General features: G+C 37.6%; 1 protein-coding gene across 1 annotated transcript in view; it reads right to left on the bottom strand.

Moving 5' to 3' along the window:
* crybg2 (crystallin beta-gamma domain containing 2) overlaps positions 1–13,572 on the bottom strand; it is a 31,712-nt gene extending 18,140 nt beyond the window's left edge. The window contains exons 1-4 of the mRNA XM_086063231.1: positions 13,258–13,572; positions 9,104–9,206; positions 5,312–5,470; positions 2,744–5,151 (exon numbers count right to left, since the gene is read on the bottom strand). Of these exons, the coding sequence (XP_085919357.1) occupies positions 2,744–5,151; positions 5,312–5,470; positions 9,104–9,206; positions 13,258–13,442 (2,855 nt within the window). The 5' untranslated portion in view covers positions 13,443–13,572. The remainder of the gene's footprint in view (positions 1–2,743; positions 5,152–5,311; positions 5,471–9,103; positions 9,207–13,257) is intronic.
* Positions 13,573–14,270: the final 698 nt, after the last annotated feature.

The raw sequence follows: 14,270 nt of genomic DNA, 5'->3' as shown, positions 1-14,270 counted from the left end.
GTACAATTGCATTTCAACAGCCTTATAGTAAGTCAAGAAAGTAAATACAAGAACTTACTGCAAGTAAATAAAAAAACAAAATGTTTATTTTTTTCATTGCTCCAAGTTATCAAAACGGTTTTGTTTATATTTGACAGTAAAAACGAATTCATCTTTTACCTTTTTTTTTTCTTCTTCTTTACCCCCCTGACAGCACACGCCAAAAGTCAGAAAAAACAGAAAAATCAGCAAAGAAGTTGAAACCTGAGTCTTATTTCTGTACTTCTCCGGACTTCATCAGAATGTAACTACGTGCAACATCCCAAAAAGCTGAACTTGTGAATTTAGACACGTTTGGAAAAATGCCAACTTAAGTTAAAAAAAAAAAAAAAAGAATGACAGACGCTATGACTCAACATCACGTGGATGATTCTAAATTTAGATTAAAATGTATTTGCCTTTTTATCTGACTTTTATTTATACCCACATAGGCATGGTTGCATCTTGTCGTCATTACATTCTTTCTTATTTACAAAACTCTGGAATAACTTGCATATATCTTTCAGATCAATATCCTCATACCATCTTTAAAAAGTGACTAAAAATACATCCAATCCTGTCCTGAGTCTTCACATTATTTTTCCTTCCTGTAAAGAAATCCCTATTTGGCATTCATGTGTCTGTCTAGATATTTAATTTTATTTAGTTATGCTACATGTTCAGTCAATCCAGTCATTTACATTTGATAGGATTTCCACAAGGGAATGGCATATTGGACAAGTCCCCTTGGCTTCATTTCCTCCTTGGACTATTTTTAAATTGTGCTAAATAAACAAACCAAACCAAGTTAACAGGCAATACTGAAGCGGCGAGGGGATCAGGGAGGTTAAGTCTATCAGTGTGTGCGTGTGTGTAAGGTTGAAGCATCAAACATGGTCCTTTAAATTTTAGGAAACAGCATGGCAAGATTCCAGACTGGAAAAAAAAACTACAGTGCATAGTTTACATATTTTACATATAAAAATCTAATCAACAAACTGCGTAGCACCTGATCATTATTCACAGCAACATTCAAGGTCTTATGCCTTTAAAACCCCAAATTTTCCACTATTTCATGCATAACATGGGTCAAAATGAGTTTGTGACCTGTTTGAGGTTTGCGGTATGATCTGTATGCAATCTGATTTCTGTTGTGACGTAGACAAAATACTCGTTATTTAATACTTAAGTACTTGCACACCTTGTGGTTGCTCCACTCAAATCAGAAAAAAATGGCTGAGCAACAACATGGCTATGTCTTGAGCAAAGCTAAAACTTTGCATCACCTGCTAACCGATGCGGAGTTGACGAATAAATGGAACCAGAATTGTGCTATGTGACTTAACATCACAGATGTTATCCCACCAGCTGTAAATACTCAAATTCTAAAATTAATTGAACAACATATCACAAGCACATTTGGACAATGCTAGCACGTAATGTAGCTATCATATTTTGGCACCTTTCATGGTTAATTTTGCGACATCACGTCAGTAGGGCAAGATAACAGTCTCATGCTGGTGTAAACCAAACTCGCGTTCCCTGTTATTTGCTTAACAATCAACATTTGGATAAATTCTCTTTTATAACAATAGTCAAATCAACCAAAGGAATAAAATGCGACTTCATTATAAACGCTTGGCCGCCACAAGAAAGAGTTTTTGACCAACTACAGTGATTCTCAACTGGCGGATCAGGACAACTACTAAAGAATTACATGCATTTGTATTCAGATTATTTTCAAAACAGTATTGACAGAGTCGTTCTAAATTCGCACATTTAACATACAATATTGGGTAAGTCGCTAGCTACTCTGTAAACAAATACAACACAGCTTAGCCTTTAGCTAGCAGACGTCATAGCTAGCAGTATGCTTTTGGTGGTATGTCAAACTCAGAAACTGAAGGGGCTATCTTTTAAACAAAACCAAAAAATTGCTTCTTTAATGTCTACAAAATAGGCTACAAACCTGCAACAATAGGAAGATGAGGGTTACAGCTGAGAACCACTGAAAAAAAGAGATTCATGGGAATTCCCAACCCAAATGATCTTGCAAACCCAATACATCAACGACGATAAAATAAGTGTGACATGGAGAGAAAAAATTAACTAAATAAAAATCTCACGTTGGCGTAAGTGAGAAAAAAATTCCTGCTTAGGTTCTTGCTCAGTCATTGTCTGTGTTAAGATTGTTGCTGTAGCTTCTGTCCAATCATGTTATCTAGCTTTGATTAAAACACAACTTCCTTGGCACAGATCAAATATAATATAAATACCAAGCTTATATTGTGCATCATATGCATTTCCCATATCCCATGTGCATATTTTAATGCAATTATCTGAGCTTTTATGCACCGTCACGCACAGGGCATAAACAGTGCGCTCAAACTCCACCGATTTAAAAAATATTCATCCTTTCTTTTTATGACAGGAAATGTTGACACATTTATGGGCCTTATCAAGTAACTACGCCGTAAGCTGAGAAAGTAGGCCACACATGGCTCGTTGTCTTTGTTCTACATGAGTAGTATATCTCTTTACATCGACACGGGATCGTTGCAGGTTGAATACGTTCCCTTAGGCTACAGGTATACACAAAAAAAACATCCTAAATTTGTGCATGTTCACTTTAACAACAAGCTGCCATTCATACAAATTTGTCGATCACTTACTGCACCCCAACACGGGACAATGACAATCTGTTTTTTGTTTTCTGTACACTTACCGCTGTTTAAAGTCTTGTACTTCTGGCAGATGATCCTGATTCCCAAAGAGTTCCGCTGTAGTTTCCCTATTAGGATGGTGTGTGTCTGCTTTAAAGTCTGACAGCTCAACTGCCACCTGGTCTTGCTGTACGCCGTTTCCTGCGCTCTCAGTAATTGTATCCACCCACTCACTCTCCTGCGTAACCCTATTGTGTTCAATTGGAGTGGCGTCTGATTCCAGATCCGTGCTGAATATGCTCGAGACTGTGTCGGCTACACGAGAGCTCGTACTTTTGTTATGCTCTGGTTCCCGGCTCTCTTCTTTAACTGTATCTGCTATAGGTAAAAGTTTCTCCCCTGCCTCTTTAAGTTCATATGTGCTTAAGTCTTTATCTTCCTGTCTTGTGTTGTTCTGAAGCAAATATTTATGACTTTGCATATCTCGGTCTGGCTGATAGTATATTTCATTACTTAAGGACTGATTCTCTTCCTTAAGGTGCTCTGTTGCTTCAATGACCTTGATCCAGGTTTCATCAGCCCCCTCCCCCTGCTTATCACTGGAGGGTGCAGCAAACTCGCATACCATCGGTGTTTTCACCTGCAGAACCGGTGTGGCCAGTAACTCTTCTTCTTGAATCTGTGGCAGTACCTGGGTGACAAACTCCTCAGTACTTCCATCTTCAGCTTTAAGAAACTCAGTTCTACCATTTCCTGGCACTTGAAATTCTTCTCTCTGGCTTCTTCGTAAATGTTGTATATCTTCTTCGAGATCAATACGCTCTTGCACAAGCACAAAATCTTCAGTTTTCTCAATTGTCTCTTTGTTTAGTGGCACCTTCTCCGAGTTGTTGACCTCTGACGGAGCCAAAGAACTTTCTTCTTCTATCTTGACCATAATGTGCGTCTGCTCATCCAAATGTTCCATGTTGTCCTCCTCTGCGCTGAAATAGATGTCCATGTTACTCCCATCATCTGATCCTACGCTCAGGTACAATGGGCTGCATGGCATAGAATACGTCTCTGCGAGTCCAGGAGAAGGAGAAGAAACAAACTCTTTATCTGCATCCATTTTTATCTTAAAATCCATTGCCGTTGTCATTTTATTGGGTTTGGAAGAGGAAAGTCCAGAATCACTACTCTTCCCGTCAGCAACTACCTCTTTTACGAGGATCGCCCTCCGTTTGGAGTCCGTAACCTGAGTGTCTGTCTCTTGGGATGTTACATAGGCAGAAACAGGAGGGGCAGAGTTTGAATCCACAGGGACCGAAGTCAGTGTTTCTTCATAAAGACAGAAACTGTTTAATGTGATGCCTGAATTGGCGTTGTCTGAATAAGGAGTCTTGTCAAGTTGTTCAGAATAGGAATAGGGAGAGGAAGCTAGATAGCTGCCAGGGATTTGAGGGTTTATTAGAGCCTCAGAAGTAGGAGTATGGAAAGAGTAAGACCTCTGGTGGGAGGGAAGCTCATTGTAAACATTGGAAGTGTCATCATTTCTATCGGTGACATTTGAAGTTGATAGACTGGAGTAAATAACATTTGTTTCTTTCTGAAAATAAGAGGGTGTTTCAACGATAACAGATTCTGATTTGGTAACAGTGCTGGTCTCAGGGGAAATGCCATCAAGAGCTGTTGGTAGTGACGACAGTATTTCAGAGGTGAAACTGCGGGGGAACAACGACTCATACAAAGCTCCATAAACTGTATCTTGATTGACAGGAGGACTGAGTTCATGATTGCTAATAGATAATGTTTTGGGGGCACTCTCTGCAGTATCAGGAAGTGATTGTTCAGTATGATGAAATAAGACATCTTGTTGGATGAGTGCAGATTCTGTGTATGGAACATGCTCAGGAGCATCAGCGTCATTATAACAGATTTTAGCATTTGGAGCATCAAGGGCATTATTTTCATGATGGCATAGTGGAGCACTGCTGGGCTGTCTGATCAAGATGTCAGCATTGCTGTTAGATTGCTGGAGATCATTGTGTTCCTCAATGCATTTCATGATTAAGTTGCCGTTGACTACTTCATCTGAAGCATCCAGCAACGGAGGCTGGCTTGGCTGAGAATCTGTCTCTGCAGAATCAGAAGTTGTCCACACTGATTCATAGCTCGACGCACGATTGCTTTCAGATCGGTTGCCATCCACAGGAATGTTTTCTTTTTCTTCTGATCGAACAGGAATGTCTTCAGTCTGTGAATTTTGACCCTTGTCGTGCAAATGCGGATCTGAGCCATTTGTTAGATGTTCCCGAAGTCGAGTGGTTGGTTGTGAGAGGGCAAAATATGATTCTAACAGTTTTGAATGCATGGATGGAGGAGATGGGATGTCAAAGGAATCGCTGGTGTCGAGCGCTGGCTGAGACACGCTGAGCTTTGCCTTTCTGTTGCCCTGATCATCCGCCATCTGACTGAGATCTGCATGTTTCTAGGAAAAGATCACAACATAATATTTTATATTAGCATTTAACTAATACTACAAGGTTGTTTTTATTTTACTTATGTTTAGTGGCTTCACTATCATTGCCAACTCAAGCCATCATTAATTAATGACTAAACTGAATATGATGCCGTAAAACTATTGTTACCTCGTCAAGCTCTTCGATGTCAGGGCTATGGAGACCAAAAGTGCTTTGAGATAGATTATTATCTTTCTTCTTCTTCCGCTTTTTCAGAAGACTGAAGGAAAATGTGGCAAATTTGTTGGGTTTATGGAGATCTGTCTCAGAATAGCTCAATTCTTGGGCCTGGGGAGGAGAAGCAAACAATCAGAATACATACATAGCAAACGCTAACAATGCTTGTAAAAGATATCTGAATCTCCATAGCTATCCCCTGATCTTTTGCGTTATTTAAAATACAGGTAGAATAAATGTCGCGATGGAAGGCTGTACAATACTTGTGGATTTCAGGCCTTTTCTTGCCTGAAATGATGATATTGATGAATAATAGTTGCCAGCCGCCGTGCGCACTCCCTTCCCCCAACACTTGAACAACGGAACAACATTATCAAAATGACAGAAATACTGATGTGGTTCTCATATTAGATTCTCATGATTTTTTTAATTGTGCATAATGCTGTGTGTGTATATGACTTTAGAAACTTATTTTTTTGTTTTAAGAAATTCCTAAAATCATTCCCTTATGGAACTAAACTTCTAAAATACTGGACGCAGCATAGCCAAGCTTACCTTGTTTTAATTTTTCAATTCGTTTTCATAAAGTCTACATATGCAAAATGCAAAAGTATGCGCTTGTCGCTTCAAGCCCTTGTCAACTTGTTAGGGTGTTAATTAAAAAACTTCAAATGAGTTCTTTCGAAGGAATGCTTTTAATAGATGAACGAAAGCTTTTCAAGCACAGCTCTTACTTCCGAATAGACTTTAGACAGGAAAACGAGCTAACACCCTGTCTTCATTCCAAGCATTACAACTGCTCCACCCTAAACAAAGATAATAAAAAAAAAAGCATGATCTGCTAAAACCAAAAGTAGTTCACTACAGTCCTGGCTTAACATGTATACATTACAAAATGGTGACATTTTTAGAGTCTGCCAGGACCACTACTCTGCCACTGAAATGATAACGGAAGGTCAAAGTACTAATTGCATTATATGTTGTACCATAAACTCAGAACGTGACTTTCCTAACATGGCTTAGTCATGCTTGTTCCATTAAATTCTTCTAATTACAGTCAAACATTAAATTGGCATTTTCAAGTTGGGAAGTGACGCAGACAACACTGCAATGAAACGAGACTCGCAACGCCAAGTGGGTTGTTGTTGGCAGGAGCGAAAGTATCAAAATGTGTGAAAATATGTCAAAATTAAAAAATAGAGAGAGATAGAAGCTAATTTTCTTTGAATGGTCTTGAATTTTTTGGGGGGAAATTATGAGAAATATTTGTATTGAAATAATCCCAATTATATAAATTAGACATACTGGTCCACATGAATGAAAATTGCAATGAGATAAGAGTGACGCGAGACTGTTGTTGACTATTTATGGATGTTTTGCTGAGACTTGATGACAATGAGCCCACCCGCTAGAATCTCCGCTGGGTGTGTCTACTCAAATTCTTCCTTCTGTGATGGATGGGTTGTAAAATAAAATGAGAAGCAAAAATAACAATCAAAGTACACTGCGAGTTGAAAAGTAAAATTGCTCGTCGTAGACAACAATTCACAACAGTTTTAGCGTCACGGCCAAACCATAGATGCATCTTAATGTCACATCGTACATATCTTTTTAATTACGTACATAATTAGGATTTTAAACAAATAAACAAAAGTTTTAAGTATTACCCTAGTAGCAATGAAATTTGTGTGTCATACTAAAGTTTATAAACTTTAGCAAATAAAACAATGCAACAAGACGTCGCAGATCACAATGTTTCATGGGAACAGGTTCCCAATTGTCATGGAATAAACAAACATGTCACGTGTCTAATACATTATGCAGCTCATTTGATGCATGAAGAAGTTGCACTTTTGCCAGTTGGCTGAGTTTTTGCCTTTGAAGCATGATAGCGTGGTAGAGCACTTGCACCCTCTTCTGGAGAGAATGGCAGACTCAGTATTGTTTACTGAGTGAAACAGGTGCGGAAATTTAATTTCCCTGTACCATGTCAATGTGTTATGTCGCGTAAAATGGTTATCCTTAGAGAAACCGTGTGATCGAAGAGGTAGTTTACACTTAAGGACAAACAGCTTTGCTTTGCTTAAAATGCGTCAGCAAGTGTGCAGTGTGGATTATTGGACTGAATAGTCATGGATGTTTTCGTTCCAAACCAAATTCCACTGTCTATTGTCTTCTTCTAATAACTTGTAGGCTATTGTAGTTAGATAATATTAACACTAATTATCAAAACTCGGATCAGATCAGAATTTTTTGGCTTAGCACTCCATGGAAAACAACAAAAATATCCCAAGGTAGATTTAGATGTAAGGTAAGGAAATATGTCATTCATCAACAAAATAAGGACAAACATGTCCTTTTTTTTTTTTAAACATACCTTTTAATTAAATACTGTAATGCGGTGGCTCTGAAACGTTTTGGCCCAAGTAGCCCCTAAAAAAAAGTTATCTTCTTTCCAAGTATCACCGCGATGAACAACATTAAAATATAGGAAAATAAAACATCATATATCAGTTAAGTCGGTGGTGTCCAAACTACGGCCCGGGGGCCATTTGCGGCCCGCCATCCATTTTTCAGTGGCCCGCGACATATACTAAAGATGGCATTTGACACAGTAAAAAATAATAATAATAATAATAAAAAAAAAGGTTGGAGATGGTCATAAAAGGGAGGGTGTCGAAAAAAATATGTGCCACAATTACAAATAAATTATTAAAATTGTATTAATAAAACTTAATACAATTTATTATAAATTGAATTATTATTACAATTATTTATATACTTTAGCATTTTTCTAGACATGCAAAAACACAAATACATTATTTATAAAACTTTTTTTAAGACTAAACACAATTTAGTCACAAATACATTATTTGTACTTTTTTTTTTTTTTTTTAACACTTAACACAATTTATCTTCATAACATTATGTTATGTTGTGATTTTCTGTATGTGGCCCTCAAATGAAAAAGTTTGGATGATGAAAATGATTGAAAACAAACAGTTCCACAAATTTTAATATAATTGTATATATATATATATATATATATATATATATATATATTTATATAAAAAATTAAATTATCATTAAAAATCTTAAAATACAACTCAATTGTACTCACAAGCCAAAAACGCCATAGTTTGAACTTTAATTCAGTGGTTCTTTCACACAGGTCTAGAGGGAGTCTGAGTCTCACCAGTGGTACTTGTACCACACTTTGAGAATCCCTTCTCTAGTGGATTAGTCCAGAAGCAACTCAAAAACACTTAATTCCGAAGATCTGATTGATTGTTGCTGGATATCGATTCATAGGCTGAATTCCCAATAATGGTTAAAGATACTTTGGCAACAATCCACCAGATTGTACAGTAAACCATGAAGCAGCAACACCAATATGACTTCATGATATTGTTTGCGTAAAAACAGCCTCATTAAAGGGTAGCGTGAACATGTTTTGCATAACAAGAAGTTCCTGATTCTTGACGGGATTATAAACTCTAGTATCAAGTCCTCTTCATGTACATACAGCGATTTGCCACTTCAGTTGGTAAATTGAGTTCAAAGACAATGAGGACTGTATAGGCTGAAACAATTATTCAATTAACTCTAATCATTTGAATACAAAAAAAAGTGGTGAATAGAAAATACTTTTGAAATTATAATGTAATGGTGGTTTGATTTGCACCCTACCAAAATGCCAGAAATAATCGGGGGAGTGGCAATGACAAAGATTATGTCACTGACCTTTGACCTCGGTGCGGTGGCATATATAGATGAGTTTGTCTTGTCCAAGACATTGTCAGCCCAGCTAGGTCCCTCCACTGGACTGGTAATGGAATCAGCAGGACTGAGGATCACACGATGACACAAATTAAATAATAGACAAAGTGCATTTTGTGGAGAAATTGCGTGGGAATGCAGAAAATGCTGAACTGCGCCACTGAGCAGTATCAGAGAGCTGGCAGTGATGATCAGTTGTATGTATGGAAGTGGCTGGCGGAAAGTGGGACTTGGAAAATGTTCAATGTTTGTCCCATTGAAAATGATAGGGGAAAAGTTGATATTTATCATTAAATTGTGCAAATACTTTAAGTAATGTTCAGGAGGTTCAAAATTGTTTTGACTCACACAATGTGAAATGATATTTTTGAGATGGAACCATCAGACCTCCAATGTTGTCCTGGCGACAGGTGAAGGTGAACTTCCAAAGGTCTTTTTTTTTAACACTGCAGTGAATCACTGCTTGGAGAATGTTGATCAGAACCGGCTAAACGGAGATTGACGTTGTGTTTCTTGGAACGGCATTCCATATTCTGCAAGTGCGACTTTTGCAGCAAAGAAGAATCAATGCGCCATTACAATTATGCTAATTAGCATCATAAACATGGGGGGGCGGGGGGGCATGCAATTGTAAGTGAGAAATATTATTGACTTTATGCAACTTCTATTTTAGGATCATTGCTTGAATTAGGTTGCGTAGCATAAGCTAGCACATCCGCATGAATCCGGTAATCAAAAGCTGTCAAGGCATCAACCGGATGGCACAATAGTCACTTGATACACACATTGGCTCCTCGACTTTGTACAACTGGAAGGTCCAGGAAGCCAAATAGCAAGCTGACATCTCGTGCTGAAGAAAGATTTATAGGCTTGTGGCTCGGCTCCGAGCCATTTTAAGCACACCGGTACAGCTTTTTAGTCCTGCACTCTGGTTTTGAACAGGTGTTCCGGCCAGAGTACTGCTTTAACAATTGGGGCTTGTTGCTTCAACAAAGGCATTTAATTGATGATATTAGGGATGTTCGATAACACCCCCCCCCCCCCCCCCCCAAACCAGAATCGCCCTCGAAAGTATAAACAAAACATTTGCAATGATCAAATGTGCCCATCCTTGCATCAGATTGTGTAATTGTCGGAAATGAAAAATACCAGCTGGGTGAACTTCACATACTTCACATACTCTGCAACTGCAATCATATGAATACATACATACATACATACATACATACAGGGCGACCATTGTTGTGCTCTTGACAATCCGCCAACATTCATTCAACATTCAAACCCTTTTCTTTAAATCCCTGTCTATCAGTCAGGAGCACGTGAGAAACACGCGGGTTTTTTTGGCCTGGCCTGATGTATACTGTATGTTTCCTTCCTGTTTACAAATGAGCCATTATAGTACATTACTTAATTAATAGGGATTGCTTTTGGAGCAAATCTTTTTCAGAAATATGTACAGTACATGATGCTGGTCTTACTAATTTGCTTGCCATATACAAATGTTGGTGTGGACATTCCATTCAGGACAGCTGCAAACCCCCTAAGGGTGCTATGGGTGTGTTTTGTTTCCCTTGTGTGAGACTTCACCATCCCTGAGAACTGTGAGATGCAAAACTGAAATGTTTATTGCTAAGACACCCAAATCCTTATGACTTGCAATGAAGTCAGAATTGTGGGAAATCTAAATGTATAACAACAAAATGTAAACACAAGTTATTGTCAGACATCCATCAACTAAAAGTTAACAATCAATACAGACTTTACAAAAGTTATCTATTTTTTTCTACTCACTGGATCAAAATATGCACTGCATCCTGAAGTCATTTTGCTATTAACAATTTCTTAAATATGACTGTCTTCAGAGCACAAATATGTGGTTAACCTTTGCCCTAGTCATGAAGCCTGCAGCTCTTGAGCAAACGTATCATTTATTGGTCTTTTCACTATGCAAACAACACACTGCCAGTCAGTATAGTCTGTAAGCACACGAGGAACAACACCATGGCATTGTTTTTGCATTTCCACCATCTTTACAGAAGCGTATTACATTCACGTCCCTCCTATTTTTTTTGACACTTTATTGGAGGAGCTTAGCTTTGTTTGTTTTTTTGTGTATTTTTTTCCATTTTACTGATTTTTTTTCTGTCCGAAAAACAGAAGCTTGGTGCTGTTTTTTTCAGTTGTTTTTTTAAATAGGTAATTTCCCCTCGTTTTTCAGACCCCCCCCCCCTGATTTTCTGAGTAATTTTCCCTAATGTTTTTCTGAATAATTTCCTTCCTGTATTTCGGAAAAAAAATAAAATAATTTTTACCGACCCCTCCCAATGAATGCAATACGCTTCCATATATATGAGCAACACATCCACCAACTTTTTGAATAAAAACTCATCCCAATATAATAGTCGTAATTTGACAAGTAACCCATTTACAAAGTAACCTTGTTTTATGTTTTCGTTTTGATATTATCACCTAAAAACAAAACAAAAACCTGATCCAGTCAGAACCTGCAAAATAGCAGCTACTTCATGCAAATATTCCTATTTTGTATAATTTATTTAAATATCGGTGATGAAATACACAAATAATGTTTCTGACCCAAATGGACTGAACCTTCCTCTATTTATTTTTTTTAAGAAGAAATAAAAATTCCTAAATTAATAAAACATTGCAACCATCAGGGGATTGTGAAATGGTCCACAAAGTCGGCACTGGGAAGAGTTCAAGTGTGTCTCGGGTCACTGTTACTCTGCAAAACTAATGCTTTTTTTCTACAGTAGTTTACTAAAAATTGTGCCACTTTAATATATTAGTCAAGCAACTAGATAATTTATTTAATACACAGTGTACAAAAGGATTAAGGCAGTAAGTATACCATGGAGCACAGAGAAATCATTCATCAAATAGAGAAAATATGGCACAGTACCATTGGCAAGAAGAAAATTGGGTGACATCTGCAATTGTGTTGCACTTTATGACCATAATTCCAACGGGTACGGTTTGCTTGCTGCAAACAAAAACGTTGTCCATCACTAAAAGTACACTATACCTACAGTGAAACATGGAGCTATAGGCTCAAGTTATGGTTCCAAATACTTGTTAGTGTTTGCACAAAACTTCAGGAAAAGCTAACTAGGACAGTTGGCAATAATAATAGTATTAAGAATAAAAAGAATAATAATGCATCAGTGTGCTGACTCCCATTTAACAGGCGTTTGAATGTGATAAGTAAATTCTGAACGCAGCTACAGTTAGTTAAAGTGAGAAGAGGGTGTGGGCACTTGTGCCACCTCATTTGCTTATTTTTTCTCCTCTCTAAAATATTTTAGGTTTATTTTTTCAATTGAGTTGTACATGTTATGGTTCAGAGTGGTGTTGAAACAATATTAGAAAATATTTTTCTACTGGATCTATTTTGCTATACTATTTCACAACCTCCTCCAATATAGTTTTACAATTATGTTACTTAAGGATATTATTTTTGGCATCCTTGTACATGTTTATGCCAAGTTAGTGCCTTTGTTGCCCTTGTACAACAAAAACCTTTTAAAATGTTGTCCTTTTTGTCGACTGAAAATGACATCATAGTTTGCTCATTGACCAATCACGGCTCACCTGTTTCCTGAAGCTGCGCTGTGATTGGTTGTTACCTGAGCCATAAGTAACTGTGATGTCATTTTTAGTTGATAGCAAAATGGCCGCCCCCTGAGATGGAAAAAAAATAGTGGATTTGGCTGCTTCACTCATTCAACAAAGGCAAAATGTTGTTTAGACTAGTGGGGGCCCATCCAACATTATTGTGAAAAACACTTTTGTGTCGAATTATTCTTCAATAAAGATGTCAAATAATAGATGTAGATTGCAAACAAAAAAGTTTTAGTTGTTGAGTCTGTATATGACAGTCTGATGTTTTAAGCAAATTACATGCAATTATGGATGGCTTGAGGACAAGTTTAAGAACCACTGTAGTTAATTTAAAATTCACTACTTTAGTTACTGTGCTTTAGCTTGCTATGTACTTATTTGTTCAGCCAACTAAAGGGTCGAATGTGCGTATGTTCCTAATATAGTGACCGATGACTAGCTAGCGACCCCCCAAAACGAACCACAGATTTTACCTGAAAACCTGCTGCTTCTGGGAAGAAGGGCCCCCCTTCGACTTTATCTTCAACTTTGACAACTTGAACCTCTTTTTCTCCACCGTTTTTTCCTCCGCGCTCTTCACCGTCGACTCGTCCAGGTTGGGATCACTCCTAGAGAATAAGTTTTTCAAAGACTTTTTGCTGAAAGTCTTCTTCGCCATCTTCCACGTTGAGGTTCGAACAGCTCCGCGAATGAGAAACTCGCCGTAATCTCTGAATTACATTTAATGGTGCGCGCCGCGGAGACACCTCAAGGATGGTGCTTTGTTGTCAGATATTGCTCGATGACAGGTTCACTTCATACAGCCTCTAGTGGACAATAAAGGACGTGGCACGTGTGGTTATACGCCCACGAATAGTAGACACGCCCATTATTACCACGTGTTTGCATACCCCCCCCCCCCCATATTCATTTATTTAATATTTTCTTTATTTCTTCGGATGTCCTTTGTTGTTATTTTTTTTAATTAAAAAAAATACATTGCGTTATGATGTATTTATTTATTTAATATTGTATTTATTTATTTATTCTGATGTCCTTCGTTTTTCTTTTTTTCTGTATTTCTTTTGTTGTCCTTCGTTGTTATTTTTTTATTTTTTGAAATCAAAAACAACAATGCATAGCGTTATGAATTATTTATTTATTTGTTGTGATTATTAAATATTAGACTTCTCTTGATACATGAACATTGAAGTTAAGAAACAAACAACAGGAGGCCTATGTTTAAATAAATAAATAAATAATCCCAACGCTCTCTTTGGGGGCTTCAACCAAGCACTGAAGTAGACGTCTGCCTTTGGCTTGAAGACAAAAATATTAATTTTATTGCCTCCTGGTGTCAAACGCTTGAAGATAGACCGATTTTGCAGATCATCTCTCACATCCCATGCTGCCTTTGGCCAAATTCTGGAATGGGTCATACCCAAAAGTCCTTGAGGCCATGAAGATTTGGCACATTGTCACCTTTATGGTGGCCTTTGTTCAGAAG

Source organism: Leptonotus elevatus, chromosome 19 (genome assembly GCF_054856555.1).
Source record: "Leptonotus elevatus isolate MCC_2025b chromosome 19, RoL_Lele_1.0, whole genome shotgun sequence".
In the NCBI taxonomy this organism is placed as follows: domain Eukaryota; kingdom Metazoa; phylum Chordata; class Actinopteri; order Syngnathiformes; family Syngnathidae; genus Leptonotus; species Leptonotus elevatus.
Note: the sequence above shows the minus strand (reverse complement) of the source record. Positions and strands in the feature narration are given on the sequence as shown.